General features: G+C 26.9%; 1 protein-coding gene across 3 annotated transcripts; it reads left to right on the forward strand.

Moving 5' to 3' along the window:
• Window positions 1–281: 281 nt before the first annotated feature.
• On the forward strand, window positions 282–5,467 carry LOC140879544 (cysteine-rich receptor-like protein kinase 15). Of its 3 annotated transcripts, none has more exons than XM_073283300.1 (7): window positions 282–1,211; window positions 3,551–3,688; window positions 3,773–3,894; window positions 4,061–4,271; window positions 4,370–4,607; window positions 4,722–4,869; window positions 4,983–5,467. In XM_073283300.1, the coding sequence occupies exons 1-7, from the start codon at window positions 440–442 to the stop codon at window positions 5,313–5,315; spliced, it is 1,962 nt and encodes a 653-aa protein (XP_073139401.1). In that variant the 5' UTR covers window positions 282–439; the 3' UTR covers window positions 5,316–5,467. The 3 variants fall into 3 exon arrangements, with proteins under 3 accessions (XP_073139401.1, XP_073139410.1, XP_073139419.1); XM_073283309.1 differs by having other exon boundaries at window positions 3,779–3,894; XM_073283318.1 differs by having other exon boundaries at window positions 3,557–3,688.
• The last annotated feature ends 12,265 nt before the right edge of the window (window positions 5,468–17,732 follow it).

Here is a 17,732-nt window from a genome sequence, read left to right on the forward strand (position 1 = left end):
TCAATCTTTCATGGGCCCAAGCTAGAATATTGAAATAATTGGATGATTAGATTAAATCAGGTTTCATTTTATTAACAATGGAAAAATTAACGTGGCATGCATATTTTTAATTAAGTCGATTGAATAATATTCATCCCGATGAGTAGCTAGGATCACCATTATTGTCAAGACTAAGTCTCATGGAGATAATGCCATACGTCTATATCCGTGCGATAAAATGATTTGGCTCATAATGAAAATCAATATTTTCAAAATAAAAAATAATATTTTTTTATGAAAAAGGTTGAGTAAAAGATCCGTTTCATAAAATTTAGGTATGAGATCGTGTGATAATTAGAATTTTTGTGTAATGCATCGATAAGAGTAAGTTCGGAAGAGACACATAATTTTGCTTTTGGTGAGACAGCTAGAATATGACGATCATGAGTATCACATACCAATGATTTCTCTGCTCGCTTCCATTTTCTTATTAGCTCATGTCATAATTAATCTTGTAGCCGCTACCGTAAACCTCGGCGATTTCAGCACATACAAGTCCAATCTCGAAACCCTCCTATACTCTCTGCCTACAAAAATTGATATCAATGGATTCTACAATGCCTCCCTGGGCCAGAACCCGGATACGGTCTACGCCTCCGCGCTTTGCAGAGGTGATGTACAGCTTGATGCATGTCGTGAATGTATCCAAAACACAACCAATCAACTGGTAGAATCATACCCGAACAAACAGGCAGTTATCTGGAAAGATTTTTGCACGTTACGGTACTCTAATGAATCTATGTTCGGAATATTGGCGGAAAGTCCAGAAATCTACGTATGGAGTATGGGGAGCATCTCGAGTAATCCGCACCATTTTATGGAGGATGTTTACAGATTGCTGGACAATATCTCTATGGAGGCTGCTGAAAGGGGTTGTCTGAGAAAAGTTGCCGCTGGGAATACAAGTACGGTGGATCGTGATACTGTGTTTTCGCTCGTTCAGTGCACACCTGATTTGTCCATAGAGAATTGTTCTAGTTGTTTATCGTTTGCTATCTCAAATATTCCGCTATGTGGTGACGCGGAAACAGGGTGTAGAATACTATTTCCTAGTTGCAATATTCGTTATGAGGTTAAGCCCTTTTACAATGAGACCAGGCTTCAAGAGTTACAGGATCAGCTAATTACAACACCAGCGCCACCATCATTAATGTCACCAGCGCCACCGTCAGGTAACAAATTTAATCTCAACTTTTATGATACAAAATGTTTAAGCTTAATTCTCGAATGGGACGTGGGTTCTTCTTCTTCTTCTTCTTTTGACTTCTGGTTTAATTTCTCCTTTTCTAAGACGTTGCTGTCATGTATGTTTGTTATTTTGTGATTTCGATTTCAGTCTTTTATGTTTTTATATTTCAATTTTAGTCGGTTAACTTTTTATTATTATTATTATTATTATTATTATTATTATTATTATTTGTAATTTTAGTTTTTTTTTCGATGTGGAATGTAGTGCTGATGTTTATTTGACGTGTATATATAGTGTCACATAGCATTTTCAAAGAAAAAAAAATAGTGAAATTAAAATAATAATTCATTGATTTTATTCAAATGGTAGTGAAATAGCCCAATAAATAGAATAATAATAATAATTTATCTAGGAGACCAAGAAAATTATGAAAATTAGAAAAATAATCAACATTAATATTAAGTAAATAGCAATTTTTAAAGTTAGCTAAAATATTTGAAAACATGAACATGAATTTTGCTACATACTAAAATACAACTAAAATTTCTTTTTCTCATGTCCGTCCACAACATAACTGATTTTTTTTCCATAAAGGTTAATTTTTTTTGAAATTTTCTGGACAATTGCATTGAGTTTATAATTTTGGCCTCCGGTTTTTCTCAAAGAATTACACATGGGTAAGTGCAAAACAAAGAGAGAGATCGGTTCATTTTTTAATTTACTTATTTGGTTGTCATTTCCTTTTAATTTTTCTAGGGCTCTGTCAATCCATTTTTTCCTTATTGTACTTACTATTTAGTATTTACTTGATGTATATCTTGTGAGATGTTGCAATGCATGATAATAGATTCTTGGGGTCAAACTATAAATTTGAATTTATCTATATCTTATCTTTTATATATATATATATAAGAGTTTGCTATGCTGCCCACCTCCCGTGCCCACCTTCATGCCCACGTATGAGGTGGCACTTATCCATTGGATGAACCATTTGTATATGATTCATCTCATCCATGGGATGATTGCCACCTCATGGGTGGGCATGGAAGTGGGCACGGGAGGTGGGCAGCATAGCAAAACTCTATATATATATATATATATATATATGTTATTTCATATCCAAATTTTTTTATTTTTGTGTTACTTTCCCTAATGGTGCGTGAATAGATAAACATTTTTTTTGAGTTTGTTTGAATCATATTGTTTTATATGGGTGATGTTTATTATCTGCTGATAATACATGTTTTAGTGATTGAATTTTTAACTGTCAATATACATACAATTCATATTATATATAATTAGTATCAATGTGTATTGCAGGTACCTCATGCTAGGACTAACTAAATGTGTTCAATATATAAATGAGGAATAATTTTTTTGGCTCATTAATTAACTTGTCCATTTTTTTGTTTGGGAAAATAAGTTTTTTGGTCTAGTAACTTTACCTCCTTTGGGTTTTGGTCCATTAACTTTTCTGATGTGGGTTTTGGTACACTAACTTTGTATTTTTAGTGTTTTTTGGTCCAACTACATACGTGTCAGCTTCTGATTGGTCCACGTCATCATTTTGGACCAATTAGAAGTTGACACGTATGTAGTTGGACTAAAAAACACTGAAAATGCAAAGTTAGTGTACCAAAACCCACATTGGAAAAGTTAATGGACCAAAACCAAAACATAGATAAGTTAATGGACCAAAAAACTTATTTTTCCTTTTTGTTTTTCTCGATTAATTTTTTAAGGTTTAATTGGTTTTTGTACACTAACTTTTAATATTTAGCTATTTTGGTCCAATGGATGACATGACAGCGGAAAATGCTGACGTGTCAAGCTGTCCCGTCAGCAATTAGATCAAAATAACCGAAAATTAAAAATCAGTGTACCAAAACTAAACTTTGAAAAGTTAATGCACCAAAACAAAAAAAAATTATACAAGTTAATGGCAAAAAAATCATTTCCCTATCTCCGTTTGGTATGGTGTATTATTAATCTCGGTATAACTTATCTTATCCAATCCAGCGTTTTTCTCAACATATTTTTTATCTATAAATTCATTATTTATTTTATATCACTCCAATCATTGAATTGAAATTACTATATCACCCCTTATAAATAATATATTCATATTTTATTTATTGTTAAAATGACAAAATAGTAATTTATCGTTTCTATATAAATAATCAATTAAATCAAATAAATTATAATCTATGGATCAAATCAAAAACTATATTCACAATCATTTCTTGTTTATTTATTTTATTATATATCTATATATATCCTATCACTCAAACCAAACCGAGCCTACACGGTGTAATTAATTAGTTGCAGGAGAAAAAGATACAAGGCCAACTGTGGTTGTCATCATTATTGTTTCATTGGCCGCGGGTTTGTTACTCTCTATCGGTGTCGGATTCCTGTTTACAAAGAGAATAAACCGAAAGTCAACGCAAGAACTAGGCCGTAAGTTTTTTCAATTTTTGTGTGCAATTATAATTAATTTTACCCTAAATTAATTTAACTAAATGTAATTTCTATACTGTGAAGCTGCAGATGACAGTAACACAATGGAATCGCTGCAATTTGATTTCGCCAAAATTAGAGAAGCAACAAATGATTTCTCTGATTCCAACAAACTCGGGGAAGGTGGATTCGGGGCTGTTTACAAGGTAATATATATGCATGGGACGAGAAAAAATTATCTACTAGATCTCCCTATTTCGAAAAACCAGCTTTGAATTTCTTCAAATCTAAAGCATGATGACCAAACTTAACTGATTTTACGCGTAACAAACGGTAAAAAGTTTGAATTTTATTACATGAGTAAAATGTTAGGGAGAACTTCAAAATGGCCAAGAAATAGCAGTCAAAAGGTTGTCCATGGATTCAACTCAAGGCCATTTAGAATTCAAGAATGAGGTGTTGTTGATGACCAAGCTTCAACATAGGAATCTAGTTAGGCTCTTGGGTTTTTCCATCGAAGCAAATGAGAGGCTTCTCGTGTATGAGTTGGTTCACAATGCAAGTCTCGACAAATTCATATTCGGTAAAATTTTGACTTTTTTTTTTGTTTTTAATAAAAAAATTAAAAGCAGTGTTCCTTAAATTCGATGTTGATTTACTTACAAATTTGAATATATATAGATCCAATCAGAAAAATATATTTGAACTGGGAACAGCGTTACAATATCATAATGGGGATTGCAAGGGGACTCGTTTATCTGCACGAAGAATCTCAGTTGAGGATCATTCACCGGGATCTCAAAGCAAGCAATGTACTTCTAGATTTAGATATGAATCCAAAAATTGCAGACTTTGGCACAGCGAGATTATTTGAGCCAGATGAAACGAGAGGCAATACCAGCAGGGTCGTTGGAACATAGTAAGCCCTTCTGCTCATGACTCGCCATAAAAACTTTCCATACTACTTGTAATTACTACTGCATAAAAGATGCAGATCAAACTACTTAGAGGTTAACATATATATAATATGTAGTGGATATATGCCACCAGAATATGCTATCCGCGGACAGTTTTCAGTTAAGCTAGACGTATTCAGTTTCGGAGTGATGATCATGGAGATAGTAACAGGTCAAAAAAACAATTCTTACCAGAACGAAGAGGACATGAACTTCCTAAGCTGTGTAAGTAAATAGTAGCATCCAATATTGTATAGTTATAAAAATATGTTTTTAATCCTCTAATTAAGTTTTCTGAGTATGTAGCACTTATCATAAATGCTGAATTCTATCCGCAGTTGTGGAATTATTGGCATCGAGGGATGATTGCAAATATGGTAGATCCCATATTGTTGAGTACTACTGGTTCCGACATTCCGCGTGACATGTTGAGATGCATTCACATCGGATTGTTGTGTGTTCAAAAGAATGCGGCGGACAGACCAACAATGGCTTCTGTTGTGGTAATGCTCAGTAGCGTCACTGTAACAATGCTAGTACCTTCAGAGCCTGCATTCTTTGTGTCCAGTGAGCACAATGATAACTCAGGAGGGCTTCCATCCAACAGCTTTGCTCCGTCAGTTGGTTCATCCAAGGCCGATACTTTGATCACTATATTATATCCAAGGTGATTATTTTAATTTTGAGAAGGGGATCCATACTTAAGCGTGCCTAATCTCAAAATATGGAATCATGTATTGATTTTTCGTATATATCGTATAAAAATCGTAATGTAATTTAGTTATATAACAGTTGTATCATTGTTGATGTCGTTTATCTATGTATAAATAAGCTGCAATAATTAACATCAAATTAATTATAAGCTGCAATAGTGAAAAAAAAAATAAAAATTTGCAGCATAATTCATAGCCCTAGACATTTTTTACTCCCTACATCGAGAGAATATGCTTGTCACTTCTGCCCGAGCCCCAAGACTAGACCTCACTGGCTAGGGTTGGGTCATCGGCTGACTGATATATGATCAAATGATGCAGTTAGAATATCATAAATTAATTAAATGAATAATGACGAATGCATTAATATCACATATATATAGTTGACAATTACTTGAAAGTGAGTTCTGCGATGGCTTTCTTTATTAGGGTTAGCTAGCTAAGTGAAAATAATCAGACATTTGCCATAGTTCTAGAAATGACTTTTGGTTTCCGTCGGGATTTGGTTATTACCTTCACGCATATAAGGTTAATTATACGAGACTTCAAATTCAAGATTTGACTTTCCATATAGAAATTATTGTATGGATAATTTCATCTTACTTTTATAGACACTACCTCAATGATATATTAAAGTGTGGAAATTTATGATCAATATCTATGGGGTCCACTGAAAAAAATAATAGGACTCACATGTATTGATAGATTTCAACTCTACAGTGTTTCATGTATAGGTAGGATCTCATTAAACGAAATGGTATTGTTATATAAAATCCAATAATTTTACCCGAAAATCGCTGACAATTAAGCTATAAAATCAAATTATATAACAACAAATTTGGGGATTTTTTTACTTCTTTTTTTTTTTTTTTTTGCTTTCATAGATCTATTTTCGAGTATGCTCTTTTTTTAAATTTTTTTTTATAATTTCGGTTTGATGTGATGGAATTTTATATAACATTACACTAGAATTATTTCTCACTAAATTGAAAATTCCCAATTTTGTTGTTATCATATTTTACATCCCAGTAAGCAATATCTAGTTAAATTTAGGCAATCCAATAAAAATAAAAAACAGACCAAAATAGCTAAAGATAAAAAAAAGAATAAAGGTAAAGTTAGATAATTAATTTGGTTTTTTTTCTCTTGTAAATTACACGTCATGGAAATTCTTGTGAGATTGTTTCACAGTATCAATTTTGTGAAACAGATCTAGCTCTAACCTGACTAAACATTAAAAAACAATGTTTTACTTTTGATATTGAAATTATTACTTTAAGCATTACGTATGAAATAGATTAACCTGTTTACAAAACCTATTTATTACATATTTATACAATTATATATATATATATATATATATGTATATATATATATATGATTAGATCATTTTATTATATTTTAGGAAAAATTGCTTTTTTCGTCTTATATGTCGTCACTTTGCGATTTTGGTCATCTATATTTTCAGATTTCAGTTTTAGTCCACTATTTTTTTTTTGGGCAATTTTAGTCCTGCTTTTCGATGTGATGTTGATGTGGCACTAATGTAGTGCTGTTGTGGAGCTAACGTGTATAGTGTTACGTAAGCATTTTTGAAAAAAAAAAGACTAAAATTGCCAAAAATCAGAACATACTGGACTAAAACTGAAAAATAAAAACATAAAGGACCGAAATCGCAAAGTTGCAAATATACAAGATCAAAAGTGCAGTTTTCTCAAAATTTTATTATATAATTATCATCAATATTTCATCTTTTATTTTCTCACAATCACTAATAATTTTTATTATCATTTTTGAAAATTGTGTTTACTTTGTAGTATAGATCGGGTGTCTTTTATATTAGTATATTACTAGGATATATATGTAGCGGAATAAAAAAAATAAAGACATCGAATTTTAGTGTGGTTCGATTCAAGATACATCCACGGGTCACGCCTAGATATTGTAAAAGTATCAATGTGTACTACAATAATGCAAATGATTTATTCAATTAACAAAATACTATCTCTTCTCTATGATGAAAACTTCAATAAATTCATTTGACGAGCAAGACTCGTTTTTGACTCTCCTCTACACGAACTTCCTTCAATGCAACAGGTCGTTTTCTCCCGAGAACGTAACTTTCTCTTTCGAAGAATGTGTCAGTGAACTTCAATATGAGTACGTGTACCATGAGAAATACAAACTATCATTACATAATGAATTATGTGTTACGGGTATTTTCTCTTTAATTCGTTTGTTAAATTTATCAAACTCTTGAATTTCTTATATAATTTTTTATGGTAATTTTTTATCGGCTAATAGTATACATATCAATTATCATTCCAATCCTTAGAAATAATTGTAATTAATAGATGAATTTACCAATCTTTTGAAGTATTTATATATTATTTAAGAGTAATTCTATAGGTACAAATATATTTGTATAACACTACTTACAACACAAAAAAATTAGATGTAAAATCTCATCATATAATTGATGTAAAATTTGGTGTACGGTATATTTGTTTTACCTTTTAACATTATTCATTATTTATACTCTTTGATATAATTAAGTACAAATTGCTCAAAAATCCCCAATGCAAACATGTTTTGCTCTGCACTCCCTAGCCACTTTTTTGTACCACAATTTTTGTTAATTTGTACCACATCTTGTATGGTTTTGTACCACATATTGTATTGTTTTGTACCACATTTTATGACTAGGGACCCCAAAGCAAAATATGTTTGCATTTGGGATTTTTGAGCAAATTGCCCTATAATTAACGCACAAAGCACTTGAATTCATAAGTAAGTATTTATTATTTTTCAGATTATTATTATTTTAATTAAATAAATCTTAAAATATTTAACCATGCAATAAACTCGCAGAACCATTCTATAATTTTGTTATCCTATATTATCAGATCTATAATGTTGAATAACTCATTTTATCATGACAACGAGTCATTAAAATCTTATACTTCTTATTTTATTATTTATCACTATGCAGACCTTTTAATTTACTAGTAAAAGTGACGTGCGTTGTGAGAATGCTTTTTATTATCGATAAATGTTGTTAAATAAATGAGTTGAGATAAGAAGAGATAAATATGCAGTTAGTTAATAATTTTCATAATATTTAGTAAATATTAAATTCAATGTAATATGATATTTACAACATGTATTATAAAATGAGTGCGAAGAATTTTTGTTGAAAGATTTTATATGTTATAAGTATAATTGAAATTTATAGACGTTGTTGCAAATAATAGTTGTAACAAATACTACAATTTTGTATAAATTATACATTAAGAAAAATATATAATTTTTTTTAAAAAGAGGAAAATATATAATTTGATGTCGTGACATATTTAATAAATAAAATTTAAGAAAAAATATATCAAATAATATATAATTTTGAAAAATTATTTTACAACTACTGTTTTGAGAAAATTATTTCTCTATCAATTATTTTTATTTTTATATCTTTATTCTTTGATTCTTTTGTTGGATTATGCTAAAAAAATTCTTTGCAAGAGTGCAAATAATTTCATTGTTTCCAACCTCCATTCTTGTGATATTATCTTCTATTACTTGTAAGTCAATATCGTTAATAATCAATGTATTTTTGGACGTTTTTTTTTTCTATTTTTAATTTAATGTTAATTTGTTCGAAATCCACTATTGAAATAATTTTTTTTGCTAAATTTTTACTCGAATTTTGAATGTTTTTGATTAAAAATGTTAACATTTCATCTTTTATTTCAACTGTCTTATTCATTTTGAGAATAAATGTATATTATTTTTAATTTAGTGTCTTTAATAATATAGAGGACTGAAAGTTTGCTGTTTTACCAAAAGTTATAACTCGCGGTAATAATGAAACTCAAATCTTTTAAACCGCACAACAATCAAGCGTCATGGTTTGATTGTTTTACACAGCAAGGACAATTATTGGACTCAACAATCTTCATTGCACTTCTTGTAATGAATGAGAATTGAACACGTGACCTTAGCTTTGATATCAATTGTATGATCGATCGCTTGTCACTTTACCAAAAGTTTACAGTTTCAATTTACAGTCATCATTGTAACAGTTTAAAATAATACATTATCAATAACTCATGTCAGCCTATAGATATAATGTTTAAATTTTAATATATATAGTTTTATTTTGGCACAATATTGATATTGATTCTTATGCAATTATTAACTCGAATTTCAATTATTTGGTTGATTAATATTGAGCAAGTATGACATTTTTGGTACCATGCATTTGTTTTATTTTCTTTCTTTTGTATGTTGCTCTGAATCGATATTATTTATTATATATTTGCTAATAAGTTAGATATGTTAATCAAATTAAATAAAATATTCATTTTGTAATTTTTAATTTATGTGTTAATTACTTGTTTTACAAATATTAATTTATGTAATAAAATTAATAACATATATAATGCATTCTAAACCTTAATTTAAATTATTAATAAATATTTTCCTCTATATAATGAATTTTTATCTATTTCACGATTTTTTTTCCATTTATCATGCATTATTTTTTCTCTATGAAAAAATCAATATTCTTATCATCTTTATTAATAACAATTTATATGGTGGGTCTGGCCAAACGCGAAGACACACTTGGACTTGTTTGTGAACACGTTAGGCCGAGTCTAAACTCGTTTCTCCGGGACGGGTTTAATACAAGACTAAGTTTAGACTCGGTTCATTATCATCACTTTATTGAAGTGTTTTCGTTCTTTAAATAAAGTATATTTTATAGTAATTGGTAATATATATACTATTTGAAAGAAAAACTATTACATGTTTAGTTATGAAATCAATATAATCTTTAACATTGAAACTAATAAGTATTTCAAATACTTAAAAAAATATTTTGGTATTTCACGTGACTTTATAAATTATAATACTTTATAAAATATTAGAAGTCTGATATTTTTCATTGCAAGACCATCTCATAATTATTTTTAAATGGTTTTAGCTTTTATGTGAAGGAAAATTAGTTAAAATTTTAATTTCAACTTTTATATATGTGATATGTGTGTGTTGATGTATTTTTTTTATTTATTATTTTATATTAAAACTTGACTATATTTGAATTTATTTATTTCAACATCTGTATATTATTTAATTAACATATATATATATATATATATATTAATAAATTTTCCAAATCTAATATTTGTATATATTTAAATATGAACTCATGATATAATTCTTTATCTCAATAGGTCCTTACGCGAATTAAAATATATAATTTTTTATAATCTTTAACATTGAAACTAATAAGTATTTCAAATACTTAAAAAAATATTTTGGTATTTCACGTGACTTTATAAATTATAATACTTTATAAAATATTAGAAGTCTGATATTTTTAATTGCAAGACCATCTCATAATTATTTTTAAATGGTTTTAGCTTTTATGTGAAGGAAAATTAGTTAAAATTTTAATTTCAACTTTTATATATGTGATATGTGTGTGTTGATGTATTTTTTTTATTTATTATTTTATATTAAAACTTGACTATATTTGAATTTATTTATTTCAACATCTGTATATTATTTAATTAACACACACACACACATATATATATATATATATTAATAAATTTTCCAAATCTAATATTTGTATATATTTAAATATGAACTCATGATATAATTTTTTATCTCAATAGGTCCTTACACGAATTAAAATATATAATTGTTTTTAAAAAAAATATTTTTATTCAGTATACAAACAAATACAAATCAAGAATTGGTGTTTAAATATTTTAAGAAACTAAATAGTATTTAATTAAGATTTTGTGAATCTTTTTTATAAATATTTGTGAAAAAAATATATTCACTTTATCTACAAGAAAATAAAAAACAAAGTGTTTTGATATTTCAATTTTTTTGAAAGCTGAATTTTTATATAATATGCACATACTTTTTCAATTTTGATCTTATCATAATAATCGATTTTACATATAATATAAATATTGATAATTTTATCTACAAGAAAATAAAAAACAAAGTATTCAAGGATTTTAATATTTTTGGAAACTGAATCCTTATCTAATTTGCACACATTTTCTCAATTTTGACCTTATAATAATAATCAATATAATCTTTAACATTGCAACTAATAAGTATTTCAAGTACTTAAAAAATATTTTGGTATTTCACGTGACTTTATAAATAATAATTTATAAAAGATTAGAAATATGATATTTTTAATTGCAAGACCATCTCATAATTTTTTAAATGGTTTTATCTTTTATGTGAAGGAAAATTAATTAAATTTTTAATTTCAACTTTTATATATATGATATGTGTGTGTTGATATATTTTTTTTATTTATTATTTTATTTTAAAACTTGACTATATTTGAATTGATTTATTTAAACATCTGTATATTATTTAATTAACATATATATATATATATATATATATATATATATATATTAATAACTTTTCCAAATATAATATTTGTATATATTTAAATATGAACTCATGATATAATTTTTTACTTCAATAGGTCCTTACACGAATTAAAATAAATAAGATTTTTTTAAAAAATATATGTTTATTCAGTATACAAACAAATAAAAATCAAGAATTTGGTGTTTCAATATTTTAAGAAACTGAATAGTATTTAATTAAGATTTTTGCAAAAAATTTTTAAAAATATTTGTGGAAAAATTATATTCACTTTATATACAAAAAATAAAAAACAAACTATTTTGATTTCAATTTTTTTTAAAAACTGAATTTTTATATAATATGCATATTTTTTTAATTTTGATTTTATCATGATAATAGATTTTACATATAAATATTGATCACTTGATCTACAAGAAAATAAAAAACAAAATATTTAAGTATTTCAATCTTTTTTAAAACTGAATCCTTATCTAATTTGCACACACTTTATCAATTTTGACCTTATCATAATAATCTATTTTACATATAATATAATATTGATTTACGTTTATGTCCTATAACTAAAGTGTTGTTTTTATTTTTATAACCCTATATATTTTTTATATGATTTTACTTATAGTGTAAATACAGGACAACATTGTTATTTCACAATGATAAAACTTTGACCTTTTTTCACTCTTTTATAACTGAATGAATGAATCGTATTTAATTAAGATTTTTGTGAATATTTTTTAAAAATATTTGTGGAAAAAATATATTCACTTTATCTGTAAGAAAATAAAAAACATATTTTGATATTTTAATTTTTTTTGAAAACTGAATTTTTATACAATATGCACATATTTTTTCAATTTTGATTTTATCATGATAATCGATTTTGCATATAAATATTGACCACTTTATCTACAAGAAAATAAAAAAACAAAATATTTAAGTATTTCAATCTTTTTTAAAACTGAATCCTTATCTAATTTGCACACACTTTGTCAATTTTGATATTATCATAATAATCTATTTTACATATAATATAATATTGATTTACGTTTATGTCCTATAACTAAAGTGTTGTTTTTACTTTTATAACCCTATATATTTTTATATGATTTTACTTATAGTGTAAATAAAGGACAACGTTGTTATTTCACAATGGTAAAACTTTGATCTTTTATTCACTCTTTATTAATAACTTTTCCAAATATAATATTTGTATATATTTAAATATGAACTCATTATATAATTTTTTACTTCAATAAGTCCTTACACGAATTAAAATAAATAAGATTTTTTAAAAAAATATATGTTTATTCAGTATACAAACAGATAAAAATCAAGAATTTGGTGTTTCAATATTTTAAGAAACTGAATAGTATTTAATTAAGATTTTTGCAAAATTTTTTTAAAAATATTTGTGGAAAAATTATATTCACTTTATATAAAAGAAAATAATAAAAAAACTATTTTGATTTCAATTTTTTTTTGAAAACTGAATTTTTATATAATATGCACATATTTTTTTAATTTTGATTTTATCATGATAATCGATTTTACATATAAATATTGATCACTTGATCTACAAGAAAATAAAAAACAAAATATTTAAGTATTTCAATCTTTTTTTAAAACTGAATCCTTATCTAATTTGCATACACTTTGTCAATTTTGACCTTATCATAATAATCCATTTTACATATAATATAATATTTATTTACGTTTATGTCCTATAACTAAAGTGTTGTTTTTATTTTTATAACCCTATATATTTTTTATATGATTTTACTTATAGTGTAAATAAAGGACAACGTCGTTATTTCACAATGATAAAACTTTGACCTTTTTTCACTCTTTTATAACTGAATGAATGAATCGTATTTAATTAAGATTTTTGTGAATTGTTTTTAAAAATATTTGTGGAAAAAATATATTCACTTTATCTGTAAGAAAATAAAAAACATATTTTGATATTTTAATTTTTTTTGAAAACTGAATTTTTATACAATATGCACATATTTTTTCAATTTTTATTTTATCATGATAATCGATTTTACATATAAATATTGACCACTTTATCTACAAGAAAATAAAAAACAAAATATTTAAGTATTTCAATCTTTTTGAAAACTGAATCCTTATCTAATTTGCACACACTTTGTCAATTTTGATATTATCATAATAATCTATTTTACATATAATATAATATTGATTTACATTTATGTCCTATAACTAAAGTGTTGTTTTTACTTTTATAACCCTATATATTTTTATTTGATTTTACTTATAGTGTAAATAAAGGACAACGTTGTTATTTCACAATGGTAAAACTTTGACCTTTTATTCACTCTTTTATTAATAACTTTTCCAAATATAATATTTGTATATATTTAAATATGAACTCATGATATAATTTTTTACTTCAATAGGTCCTTACACGAATTAAAATAAATAAGATTTTTTTAAAAAATATATGTTTATTCAGTATACAAACAAATAAAAATTAAAAATTTGGTGTTTCAATATTTTAAGAAACTGAATAGTATTTAATTAAGATTTTTGCAAAAACTTTTTAAAAATATTTGTGAAAAAATTATATTCACTTTATATACAAGAAAATAAAAAACAAACTATTTTGATTTCAATTTTTTTTGAAAACTGAATTTTTATATAATATGCACATATTTTTTTAATTTTGATTTTATCATGATAATCGATTTCACATATAAATATTGATCACTTGATCTACAAGAAAATAAAAAACAAAATATTTAAGTATTTCAATCTTTTTTTAAACTGAATCCTTATCTAATTTGCACACACTTTGTCTATTTTGACCTTATCATAATAATCTATTTTACATATAATATAATATTGATTTATGTTTATGTCCTATAACTAAAGTGTTGTTTTTATTTTTATAACCCTATATATTTTTTATATGATTTTACTTATAGTGTAAATAAAGGAGAACGTTGTTATTTCTTAATGATAAAACTTTGACCTTTTTTCACTCTTTTATAACTGAATGAATGAATCGTATTTAATTAAGATTTTTGTGAATTTTTTTTTAAAAATATTTGTGGAAAAAATATAATCACTTTATCTGCAAGAAAATAAAAAACATATTTTGATATTTTAATTTTTTTTTTGAAAACTGAATTTTTATACAATATGCACATATTTTTTCAATTTTGATTTTATCATGATAATCGATTTTACATATAAATATTGACCACTTTATCTACAAGAAAATAAAAAACAAAATATTTAAGTATTTCAATCTTTTTGAAAACTGAATCCTTATCTAATTTGCACACACTTTGTCAATTTTGATATTATCATAATAATCTATTTTACATATAATATAATATTGATTTACGTTTATGTACTATAACTAAAGTGTTGTTTTTACTTTTATAATCCTATATATTTTTTTATGATTTTACTTATAGTGTAAATAAAGGACAACGTTGTTATTTCACAATGGTAAAACTTTGACCTTTTATTCATTCTTTTATATAGGTATAGATATAGATATAGATATCTTTTATATAGGTATAGATATAGATAGATATAGATATAGATATAGATATAGATATAGATAAAATAAAAATAGATTCCTGTAATAATTTGCAATTAAATTTCCATGACAAGATTTCTATATATAGTTTCTTCCTAATTAGTGAAATAATTTTTCGTAATGAATTAATGAAATAATATCTAAATTATTTGGAATATTAGGAAAATAATTATAATCCGTGATGATTTTGCAGGGAAAAAATATTGTAACAATCGAACTATGATCATCGCTTTTGTTTCAGTTGGTGTGACCGTGTGGGCCTATTAATACTAGCTGTATTTGCAAGTGTGCTGCTGATAAAGAGAAAAAAAATGAAAAGAATTAAGCCCAAAGAAGAACTTGAGGGTAAGTTCGCAATTTCACTAAAACTTCCTGTTTGATTTGAAGTTGCACGTGACATAACGTAGCTGAATCTCTACAGTATAATATTTACGGGCTTTGAGCGTCGTCGGCTATTGGGTCGATGCATTTTATGGCCAATTTCTTTCAAGCCATGTAAATTGTAAGGGATATCATGGTTCATAAAAATTATCAGAATCAGATGTTGTCACTAGGTGTTGACAACACGCAGCGAAAATATTAAAACGTGAATAGTAACAGCAAACTAACAGTAAACCAACAATAAAAATAATCAAGAGTAAATATGCACAAGTACTAAAGTAATAAAAGGTTGCACATAAAACAGATTCAAATGTTGTCACTAGGTGTTGACAACATCTTCAATAACACCTTGATTAACATGCATCAGAATTTTTGAAAGCAATGAATAAAATAGATAAGCAACCAAACAAATCAGACTCAAATATTTAAGCAAGAGTATAAAATACTCTTGCAGCGCCTCAGGGCAAAACTTTCACTGAAAATAATCAAAGAGTTTTTGTGACGACCCGAGTTCTAATCTCTCATTTAATCAAATTCTTGTAATTCATAGTCCAAAAATCAAAGACTAAATAACTAAAAAAATTTTTTTTTTTTTTTTTTAAAAGGGATTGCCCTGCGCACGCGCGGGCGCAGTTCAACGAGCCCGAGGCTCCATGGGCTGGCTTGCGCGCGCGCGAGCAGTAGCTCGCCCGTGCGCAGGCCACTGCACCAGAAATAAAACGAAGGGCTCAGCTGCTGTCAAATAGGTTCTATCATGCAATTATCATCTAATATAAGTTCATGCAAAGCCTTTTTCAATATCATAAGCTATCATGCATTCTAACATGATCTAATTAATAGAAATGAATCATAACAAAGCCTTAAAACATAAACATAAGGCTCATAATCATGCAAGAAGCAATGTTATTCATTCAAGATCAAGCTACACCATGTTGTTTCAAAGGATTTAAACGTCTATCAAATCCTAAATACAACTACAAGATAACAACTAGATCATCTACACGTTGTAAAACAAGTAGCTATAACAAGATCATGTTTAAAGCTCAACTCTACCTCATGACAGTTCACTCAACCATCTAACTCGGATCATCACGCTATATCTCTTCAACCCTTGTTCTTCAAGATTGTCTTTGTTCTGCTCCATTCCCTCCTATTGCCATGACACATACAACATAACAATAGCCGGATAACTCCGGTGAGAAATATATTTCCAAGTAAAAGCAACTAAACATGCATATAAGCATATATCAAGATCATGATATAAAAGTAAGTACAATGCATGTTTTCAAAACAAGGTTCATTTCGTCATTCGTCGGTTGGGATCCCGAGAAGTAGATATCATAACTAATCCACCGAATCTCCCAATCGAGGTGGGGTTACTTATCTTTCTTCTCTAGACTTTGAAGCAATCATATATGCAAATCAGACGCTAGGCTAAAACAACCACCCAGGTCATACATATACGATTCCTCAAATCGTCTATTCGAACGTTTCCGTTCATTTCAAAATCAAAGAATAAGTCTTCAAGATGAATGCAACATATATATATCATTCTCAAAGCATTCATTATAACAACAACTTATTCAATAACTCAAGGTAAAACACATAAGAGCAATTAAGCATACAAGTATGTGATTTAGGGAAACTCGATACAAACCATCTCGAGTTGTATTCCCAATCAAATAGTAGTCCACTTTTACCTTCGTATTTCGTCTGTTCTGAAATCTTCAACCTCAAACATGTACATCAATCTTCGTTCAATTCATTCCTTTCAGAATCGAGTCAAAATCATCAACACATCTTCAATCAAATGCATTTCAAATCTCAAGCGAACTTCCTCGGTTCACAATTCGACCTCTGGAGTTGATTGAGCTCGTAACACATCTTACATATAAATATTATTATGTAACAAAATCAGTATACAATCTCAAGATCATTAGCTCAATCGTAGACTATCAGTATGGTTTCAAAACATAACCAATCATCGTAGC

Source organism: Henckelia pumila, chromosome 1, assembly GCF_033568475.1.
Source record: "Henckelia pumila isolate YLH828 chromosome 1, ASM3356847v2, whole genome shotgun sequence".
NCBI classification, from domain to species: domain Eukaryota; kingdom Viridiplantae; phylum Streptophyta; class Magnoliopsida; order Lamiales; family Gesneriaceae; genus Henckelia; species Henckelia pumila.

Bases quoted from the DNA above. Each gene is read 5' to 3' on its own strand.
- LOC140879544 (XM_073283300.1), top strand. From the start codon at position 440: ATGATTTCTCTGCTCGCTTCCATTTTCTTATTAGCTCATGTCATAATT. The intron at 3,895-4,060 runs GTAATATATATG...GTAAAATGTTAG, and splicing joins GATTCGGGGCTGTTTACAAG to GGAGAACTTCAAAATGGCCA. The intron at 4,870-4,982 runs GTAAGTAAATAG...TTCTATCCGCAG, and splicing joins ACATGAACTTCCTAAGCTGT to TTGTGGAATTATTGGCATCG.